Raw genomic sequence first — 23,197 nt, 5'->3', positions numbered from 1 at the left:
GGAGAGGAATGGGCCAATGTGTGTTTTCCGAGACCACGTTTAGATCAGTGGCGCATCCTCCACTCCAAGCCGCTTGTCGGGTCAAGGTACTTGCCTCTTCTAGGTCTAGTATGTCGGATGCAAATTCCACAATCAGTCATCCCAGCCATATGGCCAGAGTTTCCTCAGGTTTCATTTTGGAATCCCTACAAAGTTCTTGTATCTCTGGTCGGGTGCGCGTGCGAGATGTAATGATGGTACGTGTGGTACCTCCTTCATCTGCGACATGCTTCATTAATGCTACTGGGTGAGCCGCAGCCGAGAAAGGGTTAAACTCATCAGGCGGTAGCACTGGATACATCTTCCCTCCCATTGCCCCCTCCCCATGGCAAGGAGGCGGGGCCGTTGGGAGCGACGTCACTTCCGGGGGCGGGCTCGCTGGGCGGATCTCCACCTGTTTTTCTGAAGCCCTGCCCCTCTTTTCCGGGTTCTCCGGACGGTTTGGGTTTCTCTCGACGCCATTTTCTGGCGGCGAGGCCATGCGACCGGCACTATTTTTAAGCGTCGGTTTGGAGTCCTCTACTGTCTGCTCCATTGACTCCTTGCCCACTGTATATAGCTGAGCCTCTAAGTTTGCATTTTCCCATAGTAGACCCGCTACTGAATGGAATAACATTTATTATTTTTCCCTTTTTCCACTTTGTTATCCCCCATCTTGCCTTGTGGCGACCCTTGGTCTCCAAGTCTTCTCGGAGCTGAATGAGGAGTTCATGACCACGCGACCCAGGCACTAAAGCCAGACAATTAAACCAATCCGTTGGGGTGGGTTCCCCTCCTTCCCTCAGGTATCAGGTGCACTGGGCAAACTCCTGAGCGGGGGTCAGCTTTTCCGCCTTCCTCACCTTCAACCCCGCTAGGGATAGGGTCGGTGTTTCCTCTGGAGGTCGATAGTAAACCTGCTTGCTGCCCATTACACACCCGAACTCCCCGACAGACAACTTTGTTCTCCACTCCTTTATGACTGCTCCTTCCCTTTTTACTGAGAAGTAGCCGTCAATGTTTCTTCAATCCCCTCCTTCTGCCTGGTGGTAGGAGATATGCACCCAGAGCTCATTTGCGCTTTCCACGCGGCGGATCCCGGTGCGCCAGGGGCAGCACTCAATTAGATTCATCTCCACCACCGTGCCCTTACATCCTGTTTGTGACGCCATGTCTCAGCCGGGTAGAGCCGACCGAGGGAAACGCTGGTTAATTAAGCGAACGTCAGGCGGGCTGGTGGATGGAGAGGCGAGACAGCGTATTGGTTGCAAAAATAGTTTTTACTTACGCCGCTGGTGGCCGCGACGCAGGCTGTAAAGGCTGCTTGCGTAGTTGCAACGAGTTGCTCCAACTGGCAAGAAACCGAGTCAGTGAGTCCACAGATGAACCGGGCATGCAGGGGAAGGGTACGTCAGGGATAAGCGCTCGGCGATGGGGAGAAAAAAATCGGTAGTTGATCAGGCTACTGATTTGCTCTGCCATGAGTCAGGAATTCTTTAAAGTCACTCTGCAGCGTGCTCAAAGTTCTCCAACTTGGGCGGAATTCGCACGGATTTTATACGGCTAGCGAGCTAATTACTAATTGTTAAGTAGGAATAATTTAGAATCAGCCAATAATGGGGTGCAAATTTACATACAAATGGCGGGAAACTTTTTGCACCGGGGTTTCCTCTCTGCAGCAGAAAATTCCACCGTGCAAAGCAGCTCCAATGTGGCGGGAAAATTCCACTGTGCCGAGGCACTAAAAATCGTTGGGTATAACAGGTGTCTTTCATTTATATTGGTGTCTCCTAAAGTGTATTGCACAAAATGATAGTCAAAAGAAGCATCGATAGACTTCTGTTCTATTGTTCTGTGCAGTATTATCTTTCATTTAGAAAAGAAAAATAACTTGAATATATAGGATTTTTCCCTGGTAATAGGGATAAAACTAGGAAAACTTTCTTATGTAGACAAACCATTCCTTTACTATTCCTATACCAGTAAAGTTAGACTGATGTGCCTGGATGACTTTCAAAGACTGATTTGATAGATTTTTAAGGGCAGAACAGGCAGTATATGTTATTAAATTGCATCTGTTTTCCTTTTTGTTGGGCCCGATAACTTGTGCTTGACTAAAACTTACCTTCCAGAAAGACACACAGTCTTGACCTAAAGATGCTAAGAAATGGATAATTGACCTCTTTCCTTGTTTCTAAAGATTAGTCCATCTTCACTGTTAAAAAGAAACACTGCCCTCCCACCCCCCGCAACTCATGTCTGATTTCTAATTTGAATTTTTCTGGCTTCAGTTATTAGCCACTAGTGGTTATTAGGACTTTTTTGTAAAAAAGTGCCTTAAAACCTGGTGGGGTTTTTTCTGCGTATAGGTACTTCAAGTAACTATTTCAAGTAACTCCTCAGTCTCTGTTTCTTATAAACCAAACAGAAGTGAGCCCTTTTAAGTCTCTCTTTGTAACGCAATTTCACTAGCTGTAGAATGATATTTGTGGCTTTTCTACAATCCTTCCCAATTTCCAACACACTTTTATAAAATGGCTGCTAAAACTTGGATGCTGTTGTCCACTGTTGCTTTTGTCAATGTCTTCTACAGAGGTAATATCACCTCTTTGCTCCACCTCTCTGTTCCCCTGTTTATACTTCTTAAGAATGCGCTTAAGAACTATCTTCCCCATAACTTTCATACCGTGAGCTTACATTGAGCTTCTTACTCCTAGATCCTTTTCTAAGTCACTCTTCTGAATGAGAATTTTCAGTTCTGTATGCATGGCCTGCCTTCATTGTCCATAGTTATATAACATTGTATCTGGCCATATTCATGCACATTGGGCAAGATTCTGTACCAACTATTTGGTTACTAAGTGGATTTGGGTGTCATTAGGGAGGAAAATGTCCAGCACTAGAAATGATTCTTGGAGAGGGAGCAGTACAACTGTGTAGTCTGCACTTCCCCATCTCCTTTGCCCCTTGTGCCTTCTCCAGACTGGGGTGATCCCAGTCTATGGGAGTGGCAGGAGCAGCAGCCTTCAGTGCCTTCTCCTGACCAGAATGCACCTGGTCTCCAGAAGGTACACATAGGATCCTTTCCCTTGGCTCCTCCTCCTCGTCCCCAGGAGCAGTTAAGCTGGGGAAAAGCGTTTAGATGTTCGGTCTGTCAGGAGAAACTCTCAGGAGTGATTTCCATGTGGTTGTTGACAGATTATTTTTCTCCTGAAGTGCCATTTTTGCTCCAGGAGAAAAGGCTTGAATGTCTGCACATGTTTGGAGAAGGATGACTCTCTTGGTAGAAACTGAACATCTGCACATAGCCTTAATTAAAGATTATTTGACAATACCTAATTACTAAAAAACCCCCTTGTTGACTGGCAAATTGAATGGATTAGGTTCCCATCTTTCCATTATCTTGCCGTGAATTGGCTCCTCCATTATTTTGTCTAAAGTTTGATGTTAGTCTAACAGGTCGGTTGCTAACTGACTCATCCTATTTTCTCCTTTTGAACCCTGGCAGAATTCAAGGAGGATGCTAAAAATTGTAGGGGGTTTCAGAGAACAGTCATGAGAATGATTAAAAAAAACTTCCTTATACTGAGCCATACAGAGTTGAGGGGCTTGATATGTCTAGTTTATCAAGGAGATAGTTAAGAGGTCATTTGATCCTTAGTCTAGAGGCCAATGGCATAATGAGCTTTCAATCGTGAATCTGAAATGAGACAAATTCATGCTCCAGATCAGGCATGATAAGCCATTGCCACACACCAGGTATTATGGTAGATTCTTTATCACTAGAAATTTTAAAATGAAGATTGGATTTTTGAACTAAAAATTATGCTCCAGTTCAAACAGGAATTAATTCAGAGAACTCCTCTGTCCTTTGTTTTGCAGCAGGTCAGACAATCACAATGGTTGCTTTTGTATTTATAATCTTTTAATTTTACTTTCCCAGTTTTCTTGAATTTTCCTTAATGCTAGGAAATTTATTAAATGAACATCAGCTATCTCGTTCAGGACTCCCAAGTGCAGGTCCTTTGGGCTTACTGATTTTAAAAACATTTATTCTTTGTAGCTACTGTTTTAATATCCTAACAGACTGAAAAGTGCTTTATCATCATTATGATAGAAGAAAGCATCATTCTAGTCTTTCCAAATGCAGAACAGATAATTTTAAAAAAATATTTAATAAATACTTTTGTATTATTATTAATAGTTCTTTCCTTGTAGTTTATTTATAAAATTACAATAGCAGACACTAACATCACCGTTTCCATCTAACAGTTGTGGTTTCTTTTGCTTTAAAAAAAAAAATACCTGTCTTAGTCTTGCCAGTCAGGGATATTTTTTCTTCATGTCTTTAGCTTTTCTTATGTATTTTCAGTACTTGATAATTTCTAGTTAATATTGCTATCTACTTCTCTGTTTTTGTCCCCTTCTTTATAAACAGCTTTAAAATGCTAAATGTTACCTACTGTATATTAACTGGCTTGAACTATGATCTCTCTGTTCCCCTTGACTGTAATCAAGTTATAACAACTGCTTTCTAGGCAGCCCTCAACCTCCAATCAATTAATTCATCTTTTGTCATTGTAATGAGGTCCACAATTATATGGTTACCTTGTGCTGGGTACAGTGCATTTTGTGTTAGAAGATTATTGTCTATGATTTAGAAATTTTTTCTTGCTGGTCATATTATACCTCCAGCATAGGTCTGAAATCACTCATAACAAAAAAATTATCTTCTCACACATTCTAGACAGGTGCTTAAGCAGTAAGCCATCCTTTTCTTTGATTTGATTGGATAATCTGTAACAGATTCCCAGTAGACCCTCTCCCCTACTGAACATTTTGACCCATATACATTCAGGATCCTGTAGTTCTGAACCATCAATAATGCTAAAACAAGTCATGTTTTCTTTAAGGTAGAATGCCACCCATGCCTCTCTTTAGTATTCTAGTCATACAATTCATTCCACTAGCTTTGAAAAATGACAGATATAAATCTTTTTTCTTACCAGTGAGAACTTCTAGTTCTACTGCTTAGCAATGATATATAAATAACTGAAAACTCTCCCTTCCTTCACTTCCCTTACCACCTTGACTCAATTTGTTTAGGACATGCTGAGTTTGCATTTGGATCACATTTGATCCTAGCTCCAGCTACTTTCCAGCTGAGAATATTAGCCATCCCATCCCATGTGATGCAGGCTGCTCTATTCATAAAAATCCTTCTCCCATTGGAATATGGCCTAATCTTCCATGAATCAAATCATTCAGCCTCTTTTGTATAGCCAGTGGCACACCTTCAGTATTTTTTGTTGCTTTGTCTATCGTCTATTCAGGGATGCTTTATTTCTGCACACTAAAGTGTAAATATTAAGTAATAGTTTTACTGGTATAGTTCAGAACATTCTTCTTCTAGCATGAAAGTTACTTTTTTCAGCTTAGCTTAAACCACTTTCAAAATAAAATGAGGTAAAGTGAAAAAAGCATATTTATTCTGGCACAAGAGTATCCACACATGGAGCCCATACACATAAGGAGTTGTTACTCTATAACTTTAATGATTTAAATTCTTGCTTAAACTTATACCATTATAACTTTCCCGGGTAGACAAGCTATAAGACAAGCCAGATAGTTAACGTTTTAAGCTCGTCAAACAAGCCTTAATTCAAGCACCCACACTGCCATTTTTAAGTGCAGGGATGCTGATATACAAGATATGGTGGTGCTCCAATTAGAGTAGCTCTCAGAGCCTCTCTAATTAAAGTGTTCCCCTCCCCCACCCAGAGCACTTGTAAAAGCACTTTAAAATGTCAGCTCACATGCTGATAATGGATGCTTGCTCAGATGTTACTGATGCTAGTTTATATGTTAATGTTACTATTTTTTGCTTTTGACCAAAATGTAAAAGAAAGGAGAGGAAGTATATGACAAACTTCCTCAGCACTTACCAAAGTTCAAGAGTGATGGACTAGATGGCATGGCCCCCAAAATGAATTTGATGGGTGGTTGCTAAAAATGTGGGTAAAAGGGACAGCAGGAAAGAGGATGAGATTGATTTCAATTTCTTGAAGTGCAGCTCAGTTTTGAAGGTTTGGAAAACACTGCTTATGTCTACATTAATCTCCAATTCTCCCATTTATTTACATTTTCCTAATAATACTTAGACTGTCAGTATTACTAATTCTGCTTCATAGAAATAATGATATTCTCTAACATGTCAATAATAATCCCCAAATTAAACCCTTTGGGGTTTGGCATGCCACGCCAAGGCCTGCACCTTTGCACCCTGGAGCCTTGCCACTAGTCCAATTGGTTTTGGGGCCCATGGCAGCTTCCATGTGTTGTGATGGAAAAAAACAAACTCTTGCACACACTGGGCCAGGTACATGGATCACATCCAGTTTTGAACTTACAACCTTGCTGGTCTAGAACACAGGATACATATCACAACACCAGACTTCAAGAACATCTACTGGCCTATTCCAAGTCACTTCCTACTGCATGACCACACAAACATACATCGGCTTTCCCACCAACACCCCACATTAAATAATAATAATAATAATAATAATAATAATAAAAATAAAATGTAAACCCTTGACTGATGGCCCTGTGCCCTGCAAGAAGAGGCCATAGGCAGCCACAAACATCCCCCTTTTCCCTCCTGGCACCATGCATAGCCTAAGAGACACAACAAAAGCCTGTAGGGCTACTGGCTTCTTTGTTCTTGAGCCACAACCATCCCGGCTGCCCCAAAATTAAAAAGAACAAAAGAGGCCATTTTGGCCCCACCAACTTCCCCTTTTAGACACTTAGTGCTCTGAATGAATCACGGGCCTAAATCTGGCCGAGGCCTGCACTTCTTCACCCCAGATCCTTGCTACTAGTCCAGCTGGTTCTGGGGCCCATGGCAGCTTCTATACGTTGGGGGGAACTTCTGGCAGGGACCAGGCCTTGGATAGGTACAAGGGTCAAACCTAGCCTTGAGCTTAGAACCTGCTGGTCTAGAACACAAGAGGCACACCACAACACCAGACTTCAAGAGTAGCTACTGGTTTATTCCAAGTCTTGTTCAACTGCATGGCCACACTAGCATACATAGGTTTTCCCACCAACACCCCACATTAAATAATAATTACATTAAAAAAAAATGTAAACCCTTGACTGATGGCTCTGTGCCCTTCAAGAAGGGGCCATAGGCAGCCACAAACATCCCCCTTTTCCCTCCCGGCACCATGCATAGCCCAAGAGATGGAACAAAAACCTCCAGGGCTGCTGGCTTCTTCGTGCTCAGGCCATAACCGTCCCGCTGCCCCAAAATTCAAAAAGAACAAAAGAGGCCGTTTTGGCCTCACCAACTTCCCTTTTCTCATGGAGACTCCGAGTGCTCTGAATGAAGCATGGGCCTTTTGCACCCCAGAGCCTTGCCGCTAGTCCAGTTGGTTCTGGGGCCCATGGCAGCTTCCATGTGTCGTGGTTGTAAAATGAAAGTATTGCGCGCATGAGACCTGGGGCAGGGACAGCTGACACATGCAGCCTTGAAGTCACAATATTCTGGCCCAGAACAGAGCAGACAAACCCCTATGTGAGACAGCAAGGGCAACACCTTAAAGGGGTTCTGCATGACACACCAAGGTCTGGAGCTTTCCACCCCAGGGCCTTGCTACTACTCCAATTGGTTCTGTGGCCCAGACCACCCCCCACCCCCCTTCCCAGGTCCCAGGACCACACTCCCATATACTCCCTCACCCCACACCCACAGCCCCCATACCTATGCACCCCCCTACAACCTGTCCCACATACACTATCAGCCCCCCACAAACCTCTACCCACCCTCCCATGCTCCCCACAGTATACAAGAGTAAGACTTCATTTTAAGCTATTGTGCTATCACCTCTATGTACACTACACAGATGCATTTGTTAATGAATGTTGTAGATGTTTGGTTTTTAGAATTAATTTGGTGTGTTTTTGATTCTGAGATGGCAAAACCTCTTGCTGAAAGGAATATTTCTGGAGGCAAAGGGAGGGGCTTCTGGTGGCAAAGTTTTGGGGTCAGCGGACAGGACTTCTGGCCCAAAGATGGTGACCAGAGGCATGGGAAATTCATATGTGAATACCTTGCCTCATTAGTTTTATAAAACTGGTGATGTTTGTTATATCTAGGATTAACAGTAATCACATCCAGCTCTGATGCATTTGTGATTTACTTTCCTAATAAGCAGTTTTTGCTGAAAGTGTTTATTTTTGATTGTAGGTTCTGTAGAATTTCAAGTGTATGATTACAATTCAAATCCCCAAAAGACTAGATGTTGCCCAAATGTGATTTTATTTTGTACGTTTCAAGGTCCGAGTCAGCATTAGCAATGAAATATTGTCTTAGACTTCTGGCTTTGGCCTTTGTCTCCATAAATGCCTCATTAGCATATAGAATTCTTGATATTTTCTTTGGTAAAGATCAGTAGAGAAGTTTAGCTAGTCTCAACATTTCATACCTGGGTGTAACAACAGATTGATAAGAAATGAGGCAAGTACATGTTTTCATCTTACAAAAATAACGGCCCATTTAAAATAATCAGACAACCAGCTACTGATTGTTTGGCATACTGATAAACAGTATTCAGGTCAACTTTTTGGACTGGTGAATTTACTTATGCATGCTTATTAAACAGAACAAAAACGAGAAGCCTTTTCTTTCACATTCTAAGCAAAACACTGTAAATTATTTATTTGATAGATTTATAGCCGTTATAGATGTTATGCATATATAGGTTTTCCTTAGTCTGTTTTTCTGAACACACTGAGGATTAAAATAGAATCTTCTATCTAATGTTTACCATTACAGTTATAAAACTTTTGTTATTTGATTACAAGTAGCAAAATTTTGACTAACTTAGGGTTGTGTGTGTTGGTGAATGAGCAGTGGAAAGACCCAAGTAATACCTGATGCAGAAATTCAGTGTGCATACTGCACATACCAATATCTCTTTATTACAGAAAATGCATGTTAGACATAGGGTGTCAAATAGGACAACTTTCCCACCTAGCTTTCGCTGTATGAGTACTGGATTAAAATGCAGTCCTAATGGACTGCATTATTATTATATTTCTACCAATGGAATTGCGGTTCCAGGGGAAAAAAAAGCCTAAAGGTGCGTTTACATGTTCAATTACTGCACTTTAGGTAATGTGCATTAAATCTAGTATCTTCATTGTGAGGTACTAGAAAACTGTGCATTAGCCTATTTTAATGCGCATTAGCTAAAGAACATGGGGCATTTTTACACTTGTAACTGTCACAGCACCGAGTGCTTTGAAAAGCTCCTGGTGCTGCAATGCTTGCAGTTGTGTAAGCAACAAAATGCATGTCAGTGCTGAGAAAATGGCGGTGGTGCACTTTTGAACTGAAACACCTCAGAGGTGCTTTAGTTCAAAAGCACGCTGCCACCATTTTCTGTGCACTGATGTACATTTCACCGCTTATACAACTGCATGCAGCGCAGCGCAGTTTGTCTCAGTTGTGTGGACCAGACTCAATTAAATTGAGTCTGCTACGAAGAGGCAGATCTCTATTGAGTCATGGGAAAAAAAGTATGTGTATAAATGTCCATGTTTGTTGTGGGGTGTATTTGGTAGCTGTGTTGGTCTGAGACAAAAAGACATACAAGAAACTAGAACTCTTGTTTCCAAAATGATAACTTTTATTAGACATAACTGGAAAATCGCAAGAAAATTGTCATTTTCTGCAAGCTTTTGGGATCAAAGTGCCTTCATCAGGCTCTGGGAAAAGTATAGATGGTACAAGATGGTAAAAAGTCCCCATAGGTAGGAAATAAACTTTATTTTTGCATGGTTTTGTGATGCTTTAATACACATTACAATAGTCTAATGCAGGTTAAAGCACACATGTAGATGCATCCTGTGTGTACAAGCATTTAAACAGTTTCTATTGGATCAAAAATGGTGGGCCTAGTAGAAACTTCAACCTCATTGAACACAGTAGAAGTGTCTTTAGGTAGAGTATCTACCAGAGGAATAAATGCTTTTACACTTTTACTATTGAAAGGAACCTTTGCACCTCCCTCTAACATCCATCCCTGCATGAAGAGCTGTACCCCCTGCCCACCTCCAAGGGGACAGTCTGTGACTTGGCCAGACTCCACTGCTCTGGCTGAGTCACAAACCAAACCCCTTCCACTGTCAGCTCTGGGGCTGTGCAGCAGGTATCCTCCCCAATCCTCCAGTACCCCCATAACCCCAGACCCCACAGACCCTGTACCATTCCCTGAGCTCTCTGAACCCCTTCCCCCCACCTCCCTCCACTACACACAGACCCCAGACCACACACTGTTCCTTGAGCTGGACCCCCCCTGACACAGACCGGGTTGTCTTGGCCTCCACTGTTCCCAGATCCCTGTGACCTATTCTTCCTGGACCCTGCCTGAATGGCTGGTCTATGTTGTCAGGCTCTCTTTCCTGTGTGGGCCTGTCAGTGCTGTTTGGGTACAGGACAGGGTGGAGACCTGGATCCACCAGACCCCACTGTCATCCCCAAACAACATTGACTGCTGGGAATGGAGACCACAGACATGGGCTGGGTGATAGAGCTCCTTCTCTACAGCAGCAAGGGCCCCAGGAGCAGCATGAGCAAAATTGTACTGCAGCTAGTGCCCTAGCTGAACCACGGGCAAAGCCCTGCTCAGCCAGAGCCCCAGCTCAAAATGGACTTGATCTGAGTCTGCTGTCTGGTAGCTGGGAGGAAAGGAAGAGGTGTTGTGAGGAGGGAGAGATGTGGTCCTCTAGCAGCCAGCCAGCAGCCAGCCCTGACCTTGGGTGCTGTTAATTGTGTCCAGGCAGACTGGGCAGCCTGCAAAGTATACTGGACTGCATGCTCTGGGGCTCCCAAGCTAGGTGCTCTCTGTCATATGGTCTGTTTACAGAGCATACAGCTAGCTTTGTGAATGGTTATACTCTATTCGACTTGTAGGGCTGCCAACTGCTTAAATTAAACTGTTTCATAGTTTAACTTAAAACAGTTCATTTGAATACTTGCATGCACCCATAGTCAAGGAAAGCATTCTTACTTTATTGGTATAAGAGTCCAGTCACACTTTCTACATCAGGGAAAGAATATGGCCAAGTCATTGCTGACTTCCATATTGACAGAAAAACAGAAAATGATCCTGGCTATAATGGCCATATTTGTCTTAGAGTACAGCAATGCAAAATCATAGTCAGCTGTTTTTGAGAAAGATGGAAGAAAGCAATCTATGTTGGAAACAACCTAATCTCTGGTGCAGATACAGTCTTGGAGTCTGTATTTCTGTTTACTTATCTAAGCGTTAATCTGGAATAACTACAGTGAAGTGAATGTATAGTGGTGTAAGACACCTTTGTTTCTTGAGGAAATATTTGCCCATAGTATCTTTAGTGCTACTTCTGTTGGACAGCTTTTAAAATATCATCAATATTCCCTCTGGCTCCTGGGGAATCGACACGATAAGCATTCAAAACAGTTTGGCAGCAGTTGTCAGAACAGAAGATGGGTAACAGGGTAATATATCATCATCAAATTCAAACTCCTTCAAGTCATGCATACAGATACAAACACACACAGACATATATGTAATGAACAGAGAAAAAGCCATAAAAACAATACTCAGATCTTTGAACCATAAAAAAAATGACAATGGAAATGTCTTACTGCCCTTTTTGCTGTTATTGTAAATAGGAAGGAATTTTTTAAAATCCCAAATCAACTCTAAAAACTCTGAAGCAATCTGGATAGCAACATGATTCTTCCTTACCTATTATTAGGAGCTCCGTTAGATAATTAGTACATCTTTTCAACTTGCACATTTTTAAAAAGATATTAGCTTTTATCACTTTGACATGTCTATCCTTTTCAGAACAGGAAAGAAAACACAGTGAAACTCAGCAATGGTCTTTGATACAAAAGTTAATGTTCTTTGAATGAAAAAGAGCTAACTCAGCAGGTATCAATCTGCTGTGATGTCTCAGCAGCTGCTAATTACCAGGCACAGGAACTCAATGATAGTTATTATGCTGGTTTTTGAAGTCAGTGTCTTGCACAGGAAGTACAGATGTTTGGATGAAGGGTCACTGATTGTTGGACCTGTCTCTTCAAGTGTTCTGTGACTCAGGGATATTTCTGTGTATCACCAAGTTCAATAATCTCTCTCTCCCTCCCAATGTTTCACATTCAGTGACTCCTGCTGCTAGATCACACACAGGCACAGAGGGTTCTCTTTCCTACTTAGAGGAATTGAAGGGAAAAAAATCTAAGTGAAGTGTGTATTTGCATTGCGGAGTAAGTCTCTCTTTGTGGACTGCATTTGCTTAAATTTGGGAAATTTCCTTTGATAACATTCCCTGGATGATCTCATTTACAGAACTTTACACAGGCAGGGGCAAAACAGAATATTAAGCAAACACAGGTTTCTCATCAAATTAGAAATATCCCTTCACTTCCTGTGCCTCCAGTGTGTGATTATTTGTGATGGATGAACTTCAAAAAGTGATTACTATTGCTATTTTTATCATACTCAAAGCGTGCTTGGTGCTTTATGAGCAGGATGATGAAAAGATCCCTACCCCAAAGAGCTTAAGAATTTGAGTGAATAAAATATAGAAGAAGAATGGAGTAATAAATGCAACAAACAGGAAAACTAACAGTATGCTGGCATATTTTGTTAGTTCTGTAATATTGTTAGATTCCTTGTTCTGAATTGTAAATTTGTTAGCACTTCTTTGGGAAAAGGTTTCTATGTGCCTTTGAGAAGACCTCTGTTTTAGAAAGTGATTGAGGATACATACAAGCATTATCTTTAGATTGACCTGGCCAGGGTTACATTAAACAAAATGCCCACTTGTGCAGGCATTTGACGGGTTTAATTCAGCAAAAAAAATGGTGCGTTCCATCTAAGTTCACCTCAGGAAGTGCCCTAACTTGGATCAAGAAGGGTTTAACTCGATCTAGGAAGGGTTAACATAATCTAATGAATACCTGAATGCATTTGCAGCACAGCCCAGCCCCTTGGCTGAGAAATCCAGCTGCCTTGGGTCTGCTATTCCTAGGAGACCTTGATTGGGTCAGCAGCAGTGCAGATCAGGGGATTGGGTAGTAGTGTATATGGGGATCTGGCAGCAGTGTGAGATGGGACATGGAAGCAGGGTAAGTGGGGAACTGGGCAACCATGTGGGTCAGGGGACAGGGAAGCAGTGTGTTCTGCTGTCCTATTCCCTGAAATCCTGCTGCCACATTCCTTGACCCATGCAGCTGCCTGATCAGCAGCATAGGTCAGGGGCAACACTATGGTTCAAAGGATAGAGAAGCAGTGCATCCCTATCCCCTGCCCAATCCCCAACCTGTCCCCAACTTGCGCTGCCACCCATCCCTTGCTTGCCCCTGCCCCGACCCCAACCTGTGCCACCCATCCTCTGCCTGATCCCACATCTAATCCCTGGCCTGATCCTTGACCTGCAGTGATTTATATCCCAGAATGCTCCCCTGCCTGATCCCCAACCTGCTCTACTGCCCATCCTCCACCTGTGCTGCTATCCTACCTGATCCCTGACCTACACTGCTTCCTATCCCTGCATAATCTCCTACCCAATCTACACTGCTGCTCTCCCCTACTTGATCCTTCATCCATGCTGCTGCCCATTCCCTGCATTCCCCACCAATGCTGCTACCTGATCCCAGACCCTAGCCCTAGCTGTTGGTTTGTACTCACTACGTTGCTTCTAACTTCCTGGCTCCGAGCAGTGTTGGCAGCCCCAGTAGCACCAGTTCTCACCCTGGTAAAGCCGGAGCACTGATAATTTGAATTCAAGAGGGAGCTTGCTTTTTCCCCTGTTGACTGAAGGGAAAAAACACCTCATCTTGAATACAAGTAAATAGGGGAGCCTGGCTGCTTGCACCACTCTTGGCAGCAGTGAACAGCAGCTGAAGTAAGCTGCCTAAACCTAGCCTGGGTAGGGTGAGTGCTTATTCCTACCTTTAAAGAAGTGGAGAAATGGCAAGTAGAGCCATCTGGTTTGTATTAGCTTTCAAATGGCCTGCAGTGCAAAGCACACCTGAATGCGCAGTATGTGTGTCTCTGGTGTCACATACATCATGGACTGCGTTTGTCTGGATGTGGCCATAGGGGTTATTAGGTGTTCAGGCAACATCCTCCTTGTAGTCTCAACCACACATGTTAATGTTTAGAGCAATAGCAGTTTTTGGCTTAAATCTATTTTTTTGCTAGCATGCATTCCTGAGCACAGTTAGAATGTTTGACGGCCACAAACACGCACCTCCATCCTGGCACTCAGACATGCCAAATTCACGCTTTATTAGTTTTAAATCTTTGGCCATGGAGGTATTCAGCAGTATGTTGCAAATTGTGGTCACCTAAGCCTTCTGCACCAAAAGTATAGGGTCCTGCCATGTAATCATGAGCTTATGATGCACACTTGATAACATATAACAATATGCTACACACATAAGAGCTTAACGTATTAAAGTTCATTGGGACTTTTCCGTTGATGTTAGAGGTTTGGATAACACCTATAGAGAGTACCTTGTACATTACAAACCTTGGTTCTGATCCATCCCTTCTGTGTCCTAATGCAAGTCTGCTTGTAGCAGGTGGACCAGATTGCTGGATAGGGATTTGCCTTTAGTAGAAGCAGAAATGGATTTTGCAAAAATCATGCCCTATCTGCAAAATTTGTGATGAGTTTATTGAATCTGCTAAAGCAATTGCTTTCTTGTGATTTCAAAAGACAGTGTAACTAAACTATTTATTTGTTTAGCTTTCCTTATTGTAAAAGAAAGAACCATGGTTTGATAACAGTTTTCAAATACAAAAAATGTTGCTGTAAAAGGACTATAGATTAATTATTTTATCTGTCCACTGGCAACAGGAAAAAATGTGCTTAAACTGCACCAAGGGAATGGATATTAATAAGAACTTTCTTTATATGACAGTGGTTGAGCACTGGAATTGATTACTCAGAGAAGCTGTGGAATTTCTGTTGCCAAAAGTTTTTAAGAGCAGTTCAGACAAATGTTGGTTTGGGACGTTTTAGACAGGAATGATTCGGCCCTGACCAGGGGGTTGGCTTAGATGGCTTCTTGAGGTAACTTCCAGCCTTGGTTTTCTGTAATTTTGTGTATTACTGCTGACGTGAGCAAGTTAAATCATACAGCTTTCCAAAGAATTCTTTCTCATCTCTACTGCCTCAAATAATTATGAAATCTTTAAGATGATTCCAGACAGGCCTTTATGTTATATTAAGGAAGGTTTATGCTTATGTACAAATTCTGTTTTAGTTTATACTTATCTAAGTCTAGGTTTCCAAGGACTTATGTATAAAAAAATACATAAAATAATGAAAAACAAGATTTTTTAAAATAGCAAATTTTTACTCATACTGTGCACTATCAGGCTCTTCCCCACATTCTGTATATAAGGCAAAATATATAAGGTTTTCTCCATAAGGTGAAAAATAACAAAGAAATATTTTTTAATATTTATAACATATTAAATACATGTATGTTCTAATGAACTATAGTGAAGGACAGAAAACACTGGCATCTCCAATACACATCCTAGTCAGAGGCCCAGCTTAAGAACTATATGTTGCTTAAGATTAGTTTAAGTCAGTAGTTTTCAAACTTTTAAAAATCAAGGCACATAACTTTTGTGAATTGTGGCAACAACTAACTTAGTACAGTATTTATCTCCTTTTCTAAGGGGCTGGGCAGTGGCAGCGGGGGCAGAGGGGAACAGTGACAAGTCAGGGCCTCAGCCTTTGCTTATTTCCTTACACTTGGCTTGTCTCTTTATATCTTATGGCACTTTTCAAAGGATCTCAGGGCACCCCTGGGTGCTCTAGTACCCTGGTTAGGAATCACTGGTTTAAGGGCTTTAATGGAATCATAGTGCATTAGAGCTTATGCTAGCCCTCTTTACTGAAGTGAATCTCACCTCCACATAAAAGGAAGAAAACAGTAGGAGCAATAGAAATGAGCTCCCCTTGATGTAAACTCTGACTGAAGCAGACCACTTCTGTCAGCAAAAGCATAGACAGAAGTGACAATTTGTACCTTATCTGGCCTCTGAAAGCACTCTACAGCTGTGACCAAACACAAGTACATGGCTGCAAGGCACTTGAAAAGGGCCCAATCCTGTGACAGTCTGAACCTGGAAGGCGCACCAAAGTGGAGCACCTTCATTAACTTGTGTTTGGGTGCATTGAGAGCAGGGGTGGGAAGGGGGGAAGGGAGTAAAGAGAGCTCATTCTAGGGATTTCCTAGCCAGCCCTGGAGGATGGGGCAGGTGGATTGGAGCACGCCTGATGTGGGTGGCTCCAGTCTCCCCACCCTTCACTCCAGCACAGTCTGGGGAAGCCCCAGAATGGGCCTCCTTCCCCGCCTTCTCTCTCTCCCATCCTGAGACAGCACCAGAGTCCAAGAGAGGTGAGACAGAGCTAGTGGAAGAGGCTGCAGAGATGCATCCTTTCTCCCTGGATTGGGTCCAAGTTGGAGCCCAATCTCTACACCCTCCCAACCCAACAGCTAATGTCTGTTGGACGGGAGAATCAGTTTAACCTATGATGCTTTCTGTGAAGCACCATGAGTTAGACCAGGGAGCTGCATTTCAGTCTGTACCTCAATAGGTGGTACATCCTCTGCCTGTCCTTTTCTGAGAGAGAAAACAAAATTGTCAATTAGTGCCAAACGTGGCTCGATGGCATCTTGCTTAGAGCTTCAATTGTCTTTTGTTGGCTTTCTCTTCTCCACAAGACAAACCAATAGAATTCAGGAAGTATGCTGAGTATAGTCTGTTACTTTTTATCTTTTCCCTGTATAATAAAAATAATATTGCTGTGTTGAAAAGACTATATTATCAGTGATGTGTTGTCAAAGCACAATGTGTACTTACTGGTTGAACCAAACACAGAATTTCCTAATATCAACACGAGAATAGATCTTCTTCAAACCCAAAGCATTCAAAATATCTCCCAGTCTCTCTTGGCAATATTTAAAACAAAATAAAAATATCTGAGGAAACTTTGCACATCATGAATCACTTCAGAATATACATCCATTTTGTTTCTCTCTTGTGTCTGGATTTAATTCCAGACTCTGTTAGTACTACTGCTTTGCCTTTGGATGGTGTGTTTTCATTCCATGATCTCAGAAAACTCTGACTTTACAATACCCTTGGTGTGTCAGTTGTTACTATATCTATTCTACAGATGGTTCAACTGAAAAGGTGAGAGGATCAGGGCCAAAACTTTAAGAAAGGAAACCAGAGGTTCATGTAAAACAGTTAAGAAGAATTTGCATAATTACAGATATGTCCCATTTTTTTTGTGAGTGCCCATGTAAGTTAGCTGCTACTCCGTTTTAGTTTTCTTTGAAAATGTAGCTACCTACTTGTAATGGCTAGAAAATGGTATTTAGAGGTTTGCTTTTGGGAAGTGGCATGTAGGTAAAGAAGATAAGCATTAGAACAATGGTCATAAATCCAGTGCCAACAGCTTGTACATGGCAGTTGAGTCATTGGTTGGGAATGAAATCAGGAGGGCCGAACTGCAATTTTTCTACTCTGACCACCACACCACGCTACACCAAGCTGTGTCTAAATCACAAAGCATTACAGGAAGGGCTATTTCCTTACTGGTATTATAACAGCAAATTGATTTGTATAAAATAATGAAAGACCTGAAATTTCACATACAACTCAAAACAACATTTATTATAGGTGAAGAATACTGGTTAAAGGTGAGCATCTCACTGGAGGACCAAGCTTCTGTTTCTTCTGGCTCATGCTATTTTTGTGTACTCTGTGCCACCTTTTTTCCTGTTTTTTAAATTTTTTTTTGCTACTGGGAAATCCTGGTAGCAAATCTTTCTCCTGCACTGCAAATTAACAGCACAGGGCATATTTTAATGTTCCACATGTGGTTTGTGGCACCACAAGAGGTTTGTGGTGCCACAAACCACAAGTGCCTGCATGTGGGGATGCAGTCATTATAATAATTTATAATGCATAATTATAAAGCATTTATAAACATTGCAGATAGTAGCAATAATAAAAATAGTATTTTTATATAACTCCTGCCTTGCAGTAGTGACTTAGTAAGCTAACATTTACAACCCAGATTGGGCAAGGAATATCATCTGCCTGTAACAGGTATGGACCCTGTGTTAGGTAAGGTAGGAGTTGGCTTAACTAATAATACTTATGGCCTTGCTGACCCCTGTTATCCAAAACACATAACATTCCTGATGAACTGCTTTATGTAAAATGCAAATAGTTGCTAAGGAGGCCTCCTGGTATTCCAAGTTATTGCTTGAATTTGCTATATAATTTCTGAATAATTTCTCTAAATTATATTTTCCTTTTATAAATTAATAAAAACAGTTTTTCATTTTGAAAAAACCTATTGAGATTTGACTGAAAAGTGCTGAGAGCATGGAAAAGCTCTCATAGCTATCATTATTTAAGAAAAATATTACAGAAAATGGCCAGGATTGTATATCCTATATCATAGGGCTTCATCACAATATTTAATCTCAGACCTACATGAGCTCTAATAACTTGACCTTACTATCTTTTGAGTGGATATGGAATGCTAGAAGATAGAAACTATGTGCATTTATCTCTCAAGATTTTAGTATGAATAGGAGGACTGACATATCGTTTTTGCCATGCAAGGAAATATATGATGCTACTCCTTTTTTCTAGATAGGAGAATGGAGTAAGACAAATAATACATACTAATAATCAAATAATCGGTCAAGAAAGAGGCTATTCCAGGAAAAGTTTTTTCCTGTAAAATGTTTCTTTTGGCATTATCACAAGTTAATTGTGGGAGGAAAATGGGGATTTCCAGTGATAAATCTAGAGAGAGATATAGCAATCATGCAACTTGTATATCATCATTGTTTGCACCAATACAGACTGGGGAATGATTGCCTAGGCTGCAGCACTGTCGAGAAGGACCTAGGGGGTTACAGTGGACCATAAGCTGAATATGAGCCAACAGTGAGCTCTTCTTGCAAAAAAAAAAAAAAGAAAGAAAAAAAGAAAAGAAAAGAAAACCAACAACATACTGGGTTATATTAACAGCACCAGAGAGTAGGGAATGGATTCAGGCAGATCTGGATAGGTTGGAAAAATGGGCAGAATGAAATAGGATGCAGTTCAACAAGTGCAAAGTGCTGCACCTGGGCAAAAAGAATCACCAATACACTTACATGTGGGGGGATGACCTTCTCAGCAGCACAGCAGCGGAAAGGGATCTTGCAGTCATAGTTGACTCCAAGATGAACATGAGTTGTCAGTGTGACAAAGTGATCAACAAAGCTAACCACACTGTATCATGCATTAGCAGATGTATGACAAGTGGGTCCAGGGAAATGACGCTTCCCGTCTATGCGGTACAGGTCAGGCTGCAGTTGGAGTACTGCATCCAGTTTTGGGCGCTGCACTTCAAGAGAGATGTGGAGAATCTTGAGAGGGTTCAGAGGAGGGCCACTCGTATGGTCAGAGGCCTGCAGGCAAGGCCCTACGAGGGGAGACTGAGGGACCTAGATCTCTTTAGTCTTCGCAAGAGAAGGTTGAGAGGTGATCTTGTGGCTGCCTATAAATTCATCAGGGGAAGGCAGCAGGGAATAGGAGATGCTGTATTTACTAGGGCACCCCCTGGAGTAACTAGGAACAGTGGACACAAATTGACAGAGAACAGATTTAGGTTGGACATTAGACAGAACTTCTTTGCAGTAAGGGTTGCCAGAATCTGGAATGGGCTTCCAAGGGAGGTGGTGCTCTCCCCTACCTTAGGGGTCTTCAAGAGGAGACTGGATAAGCACCTAGCTGGGGTCATCTGACTCCAGCGCTCTTTCCTGCCCAGGGCAGGAGGTCAGATGTGATGACCTACTGAGGTCCCTTCTGACCCTAACATCTATGAAACTGTCACTTGCAAATAAAGGAAAGTGATTCAGCACTGTTGAGGCCTTACCTGGAGTACTGTATCCAGTTTTGTGCCACATGCCTCAAGAAGGATGTAGACAGTTTGGAGAGTCCTAAGGAGAGCAATGAAAATGATTAGAGGTCTGGGAGGAAAGACTTATGAGGAAAAGCTAAAAAAAATGGGTTATGTAGCCTAGAGAAGAGAAAACGGAAGGGGAATTTGACAATAGTCTTCAAATACTGGAAGGGCAATTACAGAGAATGGCGATGGGCTATTATCTCTGGCCTAAGTGACAGGAATAGGAGTAATGGCCTCAAGATTCAGCAGGGGAATTTAGGTTGGAAATTAGGAGGAACTTCCTGACTAGGAGGGTGGACAAGTACTGGAACAAGCTACCTAGGGAAATTGTGGAATCTTCATCTTTGGAAATTTTCAAGAGCAGGTTGGGCAGACATTTGGCTGGGATGGTTTAGTAAGGGATGTTCTTGACTTGAGCAGGGTTTTGGACCAGATGATCTTGTGAGGCCCCTTCCAGCCCTACTTTTCTATGATCCTGTATTTTAATTTCTGCAGGAACAACAAGAAAAATATACCAAAATCTTCTTTCTGGTTTTGCTGTCTCTTAACATGTTGAACTCTCACTGAAGTCTGTAGGACATGTGCATACAGATCTGCCACAGATCCAAGCCCTGTATCACACTGTATTTACTTTGTAAATTATCACTTTGTACATTAAAAAAATATGGTAAACACTAGGACTATGAGAATGGTGCCGTTAAATTCCCTTAATGATTCAGTATCTTATAGTCACTTTAGAATAGGCTGAGTCCCAGATGATAAAAAAAACAACCTTTTTTGCTCTGTCTTTTGTTCTTTAACTTTAATGGTCAGCAATATTCCACACACACACACACACACACTTCCCAAACACACCCCACCCTCTCCCAAAAAGATGATGTCATCACACCAGTGTGCTACACATATTTAGCATGTGATCCTTAGTGAGAACCTACGTCTCCAATATCTCAGTTTAAACTGAAAATCAATTCTCTTTGCAATGTACATCTGGAATTTTGTAACTGACTTTTGAAGTTCACTTTCACCTTAATATCCGAATTGCATTGACCTCTGAGGTTACGGGCTGCTGTCATCTCAGTTTGAACAAACACTCACAACTTAATTAAGCCACTAAGTTCTTCTGGTTTGAGTTGAAGCCATGTGAAACAACAGAATTTCTCATCGTTTCCATCCAAACTTGGCACAGCTTGCTCATAGCTCAATCCAGATTTGTGAACCTCAGTGAATTTTATTGATGAACCTGGCTCAGGTTTGGCTTTGCATTGAAACTTGTGCTCTTGCATTCAAGTTTGGCTGAGCACATTCTAAAGCAAATTTAAAGTACATGGATATGGTAGTTTATTTTTCCTTTTTAATCAAAACACTATCTCTAGTACTACTTTCTCCTCAAGTCGAGCATATTTTCTGCCAGGCAAGTATATAATTGGAGTAGAAGCTGTTTAAACTATGCTATCTGTAATGCAAAGAATATGAAGTATTAAAGCATTTTGAGCACCACTCTAAATAAAAAGGATTTTTATAAATGGCACTATCTCTAATGAGTTGCTGCTTGAAAAGTATAAATATTCTTTCATAACTTTGCCATGCATTTCTGAACATTATCACATTTTTTAAAAGAGAAGATAGGGGAAAACATTTTGTTTTTCACCATTGAAATGTGTTTCTGAAAATTGTATTAAATTGGTTATTTTCAAGATCCAGATTATTTTTAAGATTTGTTTACTGGCTACAAACGTGAGCCTCATCCATGTTCAGCATATTTCATTTGTTCATTTTCTTTATTTTGGCTTTTTTTACAGAACCGCCTAAAGTTGTCATTTCACCTAAGAATCAGTCATTTACCACTGGCTCTGAGGTGTCTATCCGGTGTTCTGCAACAGGTTATCCAAAGCCAACAATAGTCTGGACACACAATGACATGTTCATTATTGGCTCAAACAGGTAGGGTGCTGGGCTTTTTACCCTTTCTCTTTTCTATTTTACTGTTTTCTTAGTGACGGCTGAATTTTTGTTTATTCACAGGTATAGGTTCATTCCAGAAGGCACCTTGATAATCAAAAGGGCGATTCCAAAAGATGCAGGACTTTATGGTTGCTTGGCTAGTAACTCAGCTGGGACAGAGAGAGAGACTTCTACTCTCACATATATTGGCAAGTATCACAAGAGACAGCAAATCTATAAAAAAACCCCAAGCAAACAGATAATCTGAGGAAAAATATTGGATAATGCTCAGTTAGTAGAGCCCAGAAATTTTCATAGATATGAAATTTCAAACCAGAATATTGAAATGTTTGTAAAAATTAAGAAAATTGTAGTGTTCTATGGATGTATCTACACATGCTATTATGGTGCCTGAATAAATTGGAGAGTTTATTGCTCTGGAGTTTATTGCTCCTGGGCATGCCATTGGAACATGGGCCAGTTCATTCTGGAGCAATAAACTGTAGGTTATTTAGGTGCAGCATGCGCAGTTGGGGTGGAGCCGCCCTGGCTGGCAGAGGCCTGGTTGGGGTCAGTCCATGAGCCCAGAGCTGTTCCCCTCAGCTCAGTGTACTGTGGAGGGGCTGGCTGGGGCATGAGGGAGCTTCAGTACAGGGCTAGCCAGCCAGCAGCCCCCACAATGAAGCACCTTTAGGCCCTAGCCAGCCCCTGCAGCATCTACACATGCACTGCTGCAGAGTTTCTTTTTACTCTGCAGCAGGATAGTACTTGTATTTACAAGTATTTGTATTTACAAGGACTATTCTGCTGCAGAGTAAATAGTTTACTTTAGCCTAATAAGGGCACACGTGAAGACACCAAGACATTTACTGTGCAGCTAATATGTCAACCACATAGTAAATGTCTCATAGACATGCCCTGTTTAACTCTATTGAGATAGCTAGTTACTTTTAATATTTATTGAAGGCTACATGAGAAATAAGATGATGTGCTAGATCTCCACTTATCTCCACTGTAGCCACAGCACTGATTTCAGTGTAGTACAGAAATACCCATGTTAACTTTAAACAAAGTAGTTTGGGTCCTGTGAGCAGTTTAGCAGTAGGAGCTTAGGGCATTTATAGAAATCCCCAAGGAGGTGGGGGCACTTTTACTTAGTGAGCTA

The 23,197-nt window shown here is 41.6% G+C and overlaps 1 protein-coding gene across 1 annotated transcript in view; it reads left to right on the top strand.

Annotated features, from left to right (window-relative positions):
- The window catches only part of HMCN1 (hemicentin 1), a 359,897-nt gene that overhangs the window by 128,107 nt on the left and 208,593 nt on the right, over positions 1-23,197 (top strand). Inside the window, 2 exon segments of the mRNA XM_006023882.3 lie at positions 21,891-22,032; positions 22,114-22,241. Coding sequence (XP_006023944.1) covers positions 21,891-22,032; positions 22,114-22,241 — 270 coding nt within the window.

The sequence above is a fragment of the Alligator sinensis genome, unplaced genomic scaffold (genome assembly GCF_000455745.1).
Source record: "Alligator sinensis unplaced genomic scaffold, ASM45574v1 scaffold468_1, whole genome shotgun sequence".
NCBI classification, from domain to species: domain Eukaryota; kingdom Metazoa; phylum Chordata; order Crocodylia; family Alligatoridae; genus Alligator; species Alligator sinensis.
The sequence above is the reverse complement of the archived record's forward strand: the minus strand, read 5'-3'. Positions and strand labels throughout refer to the sequence as shown.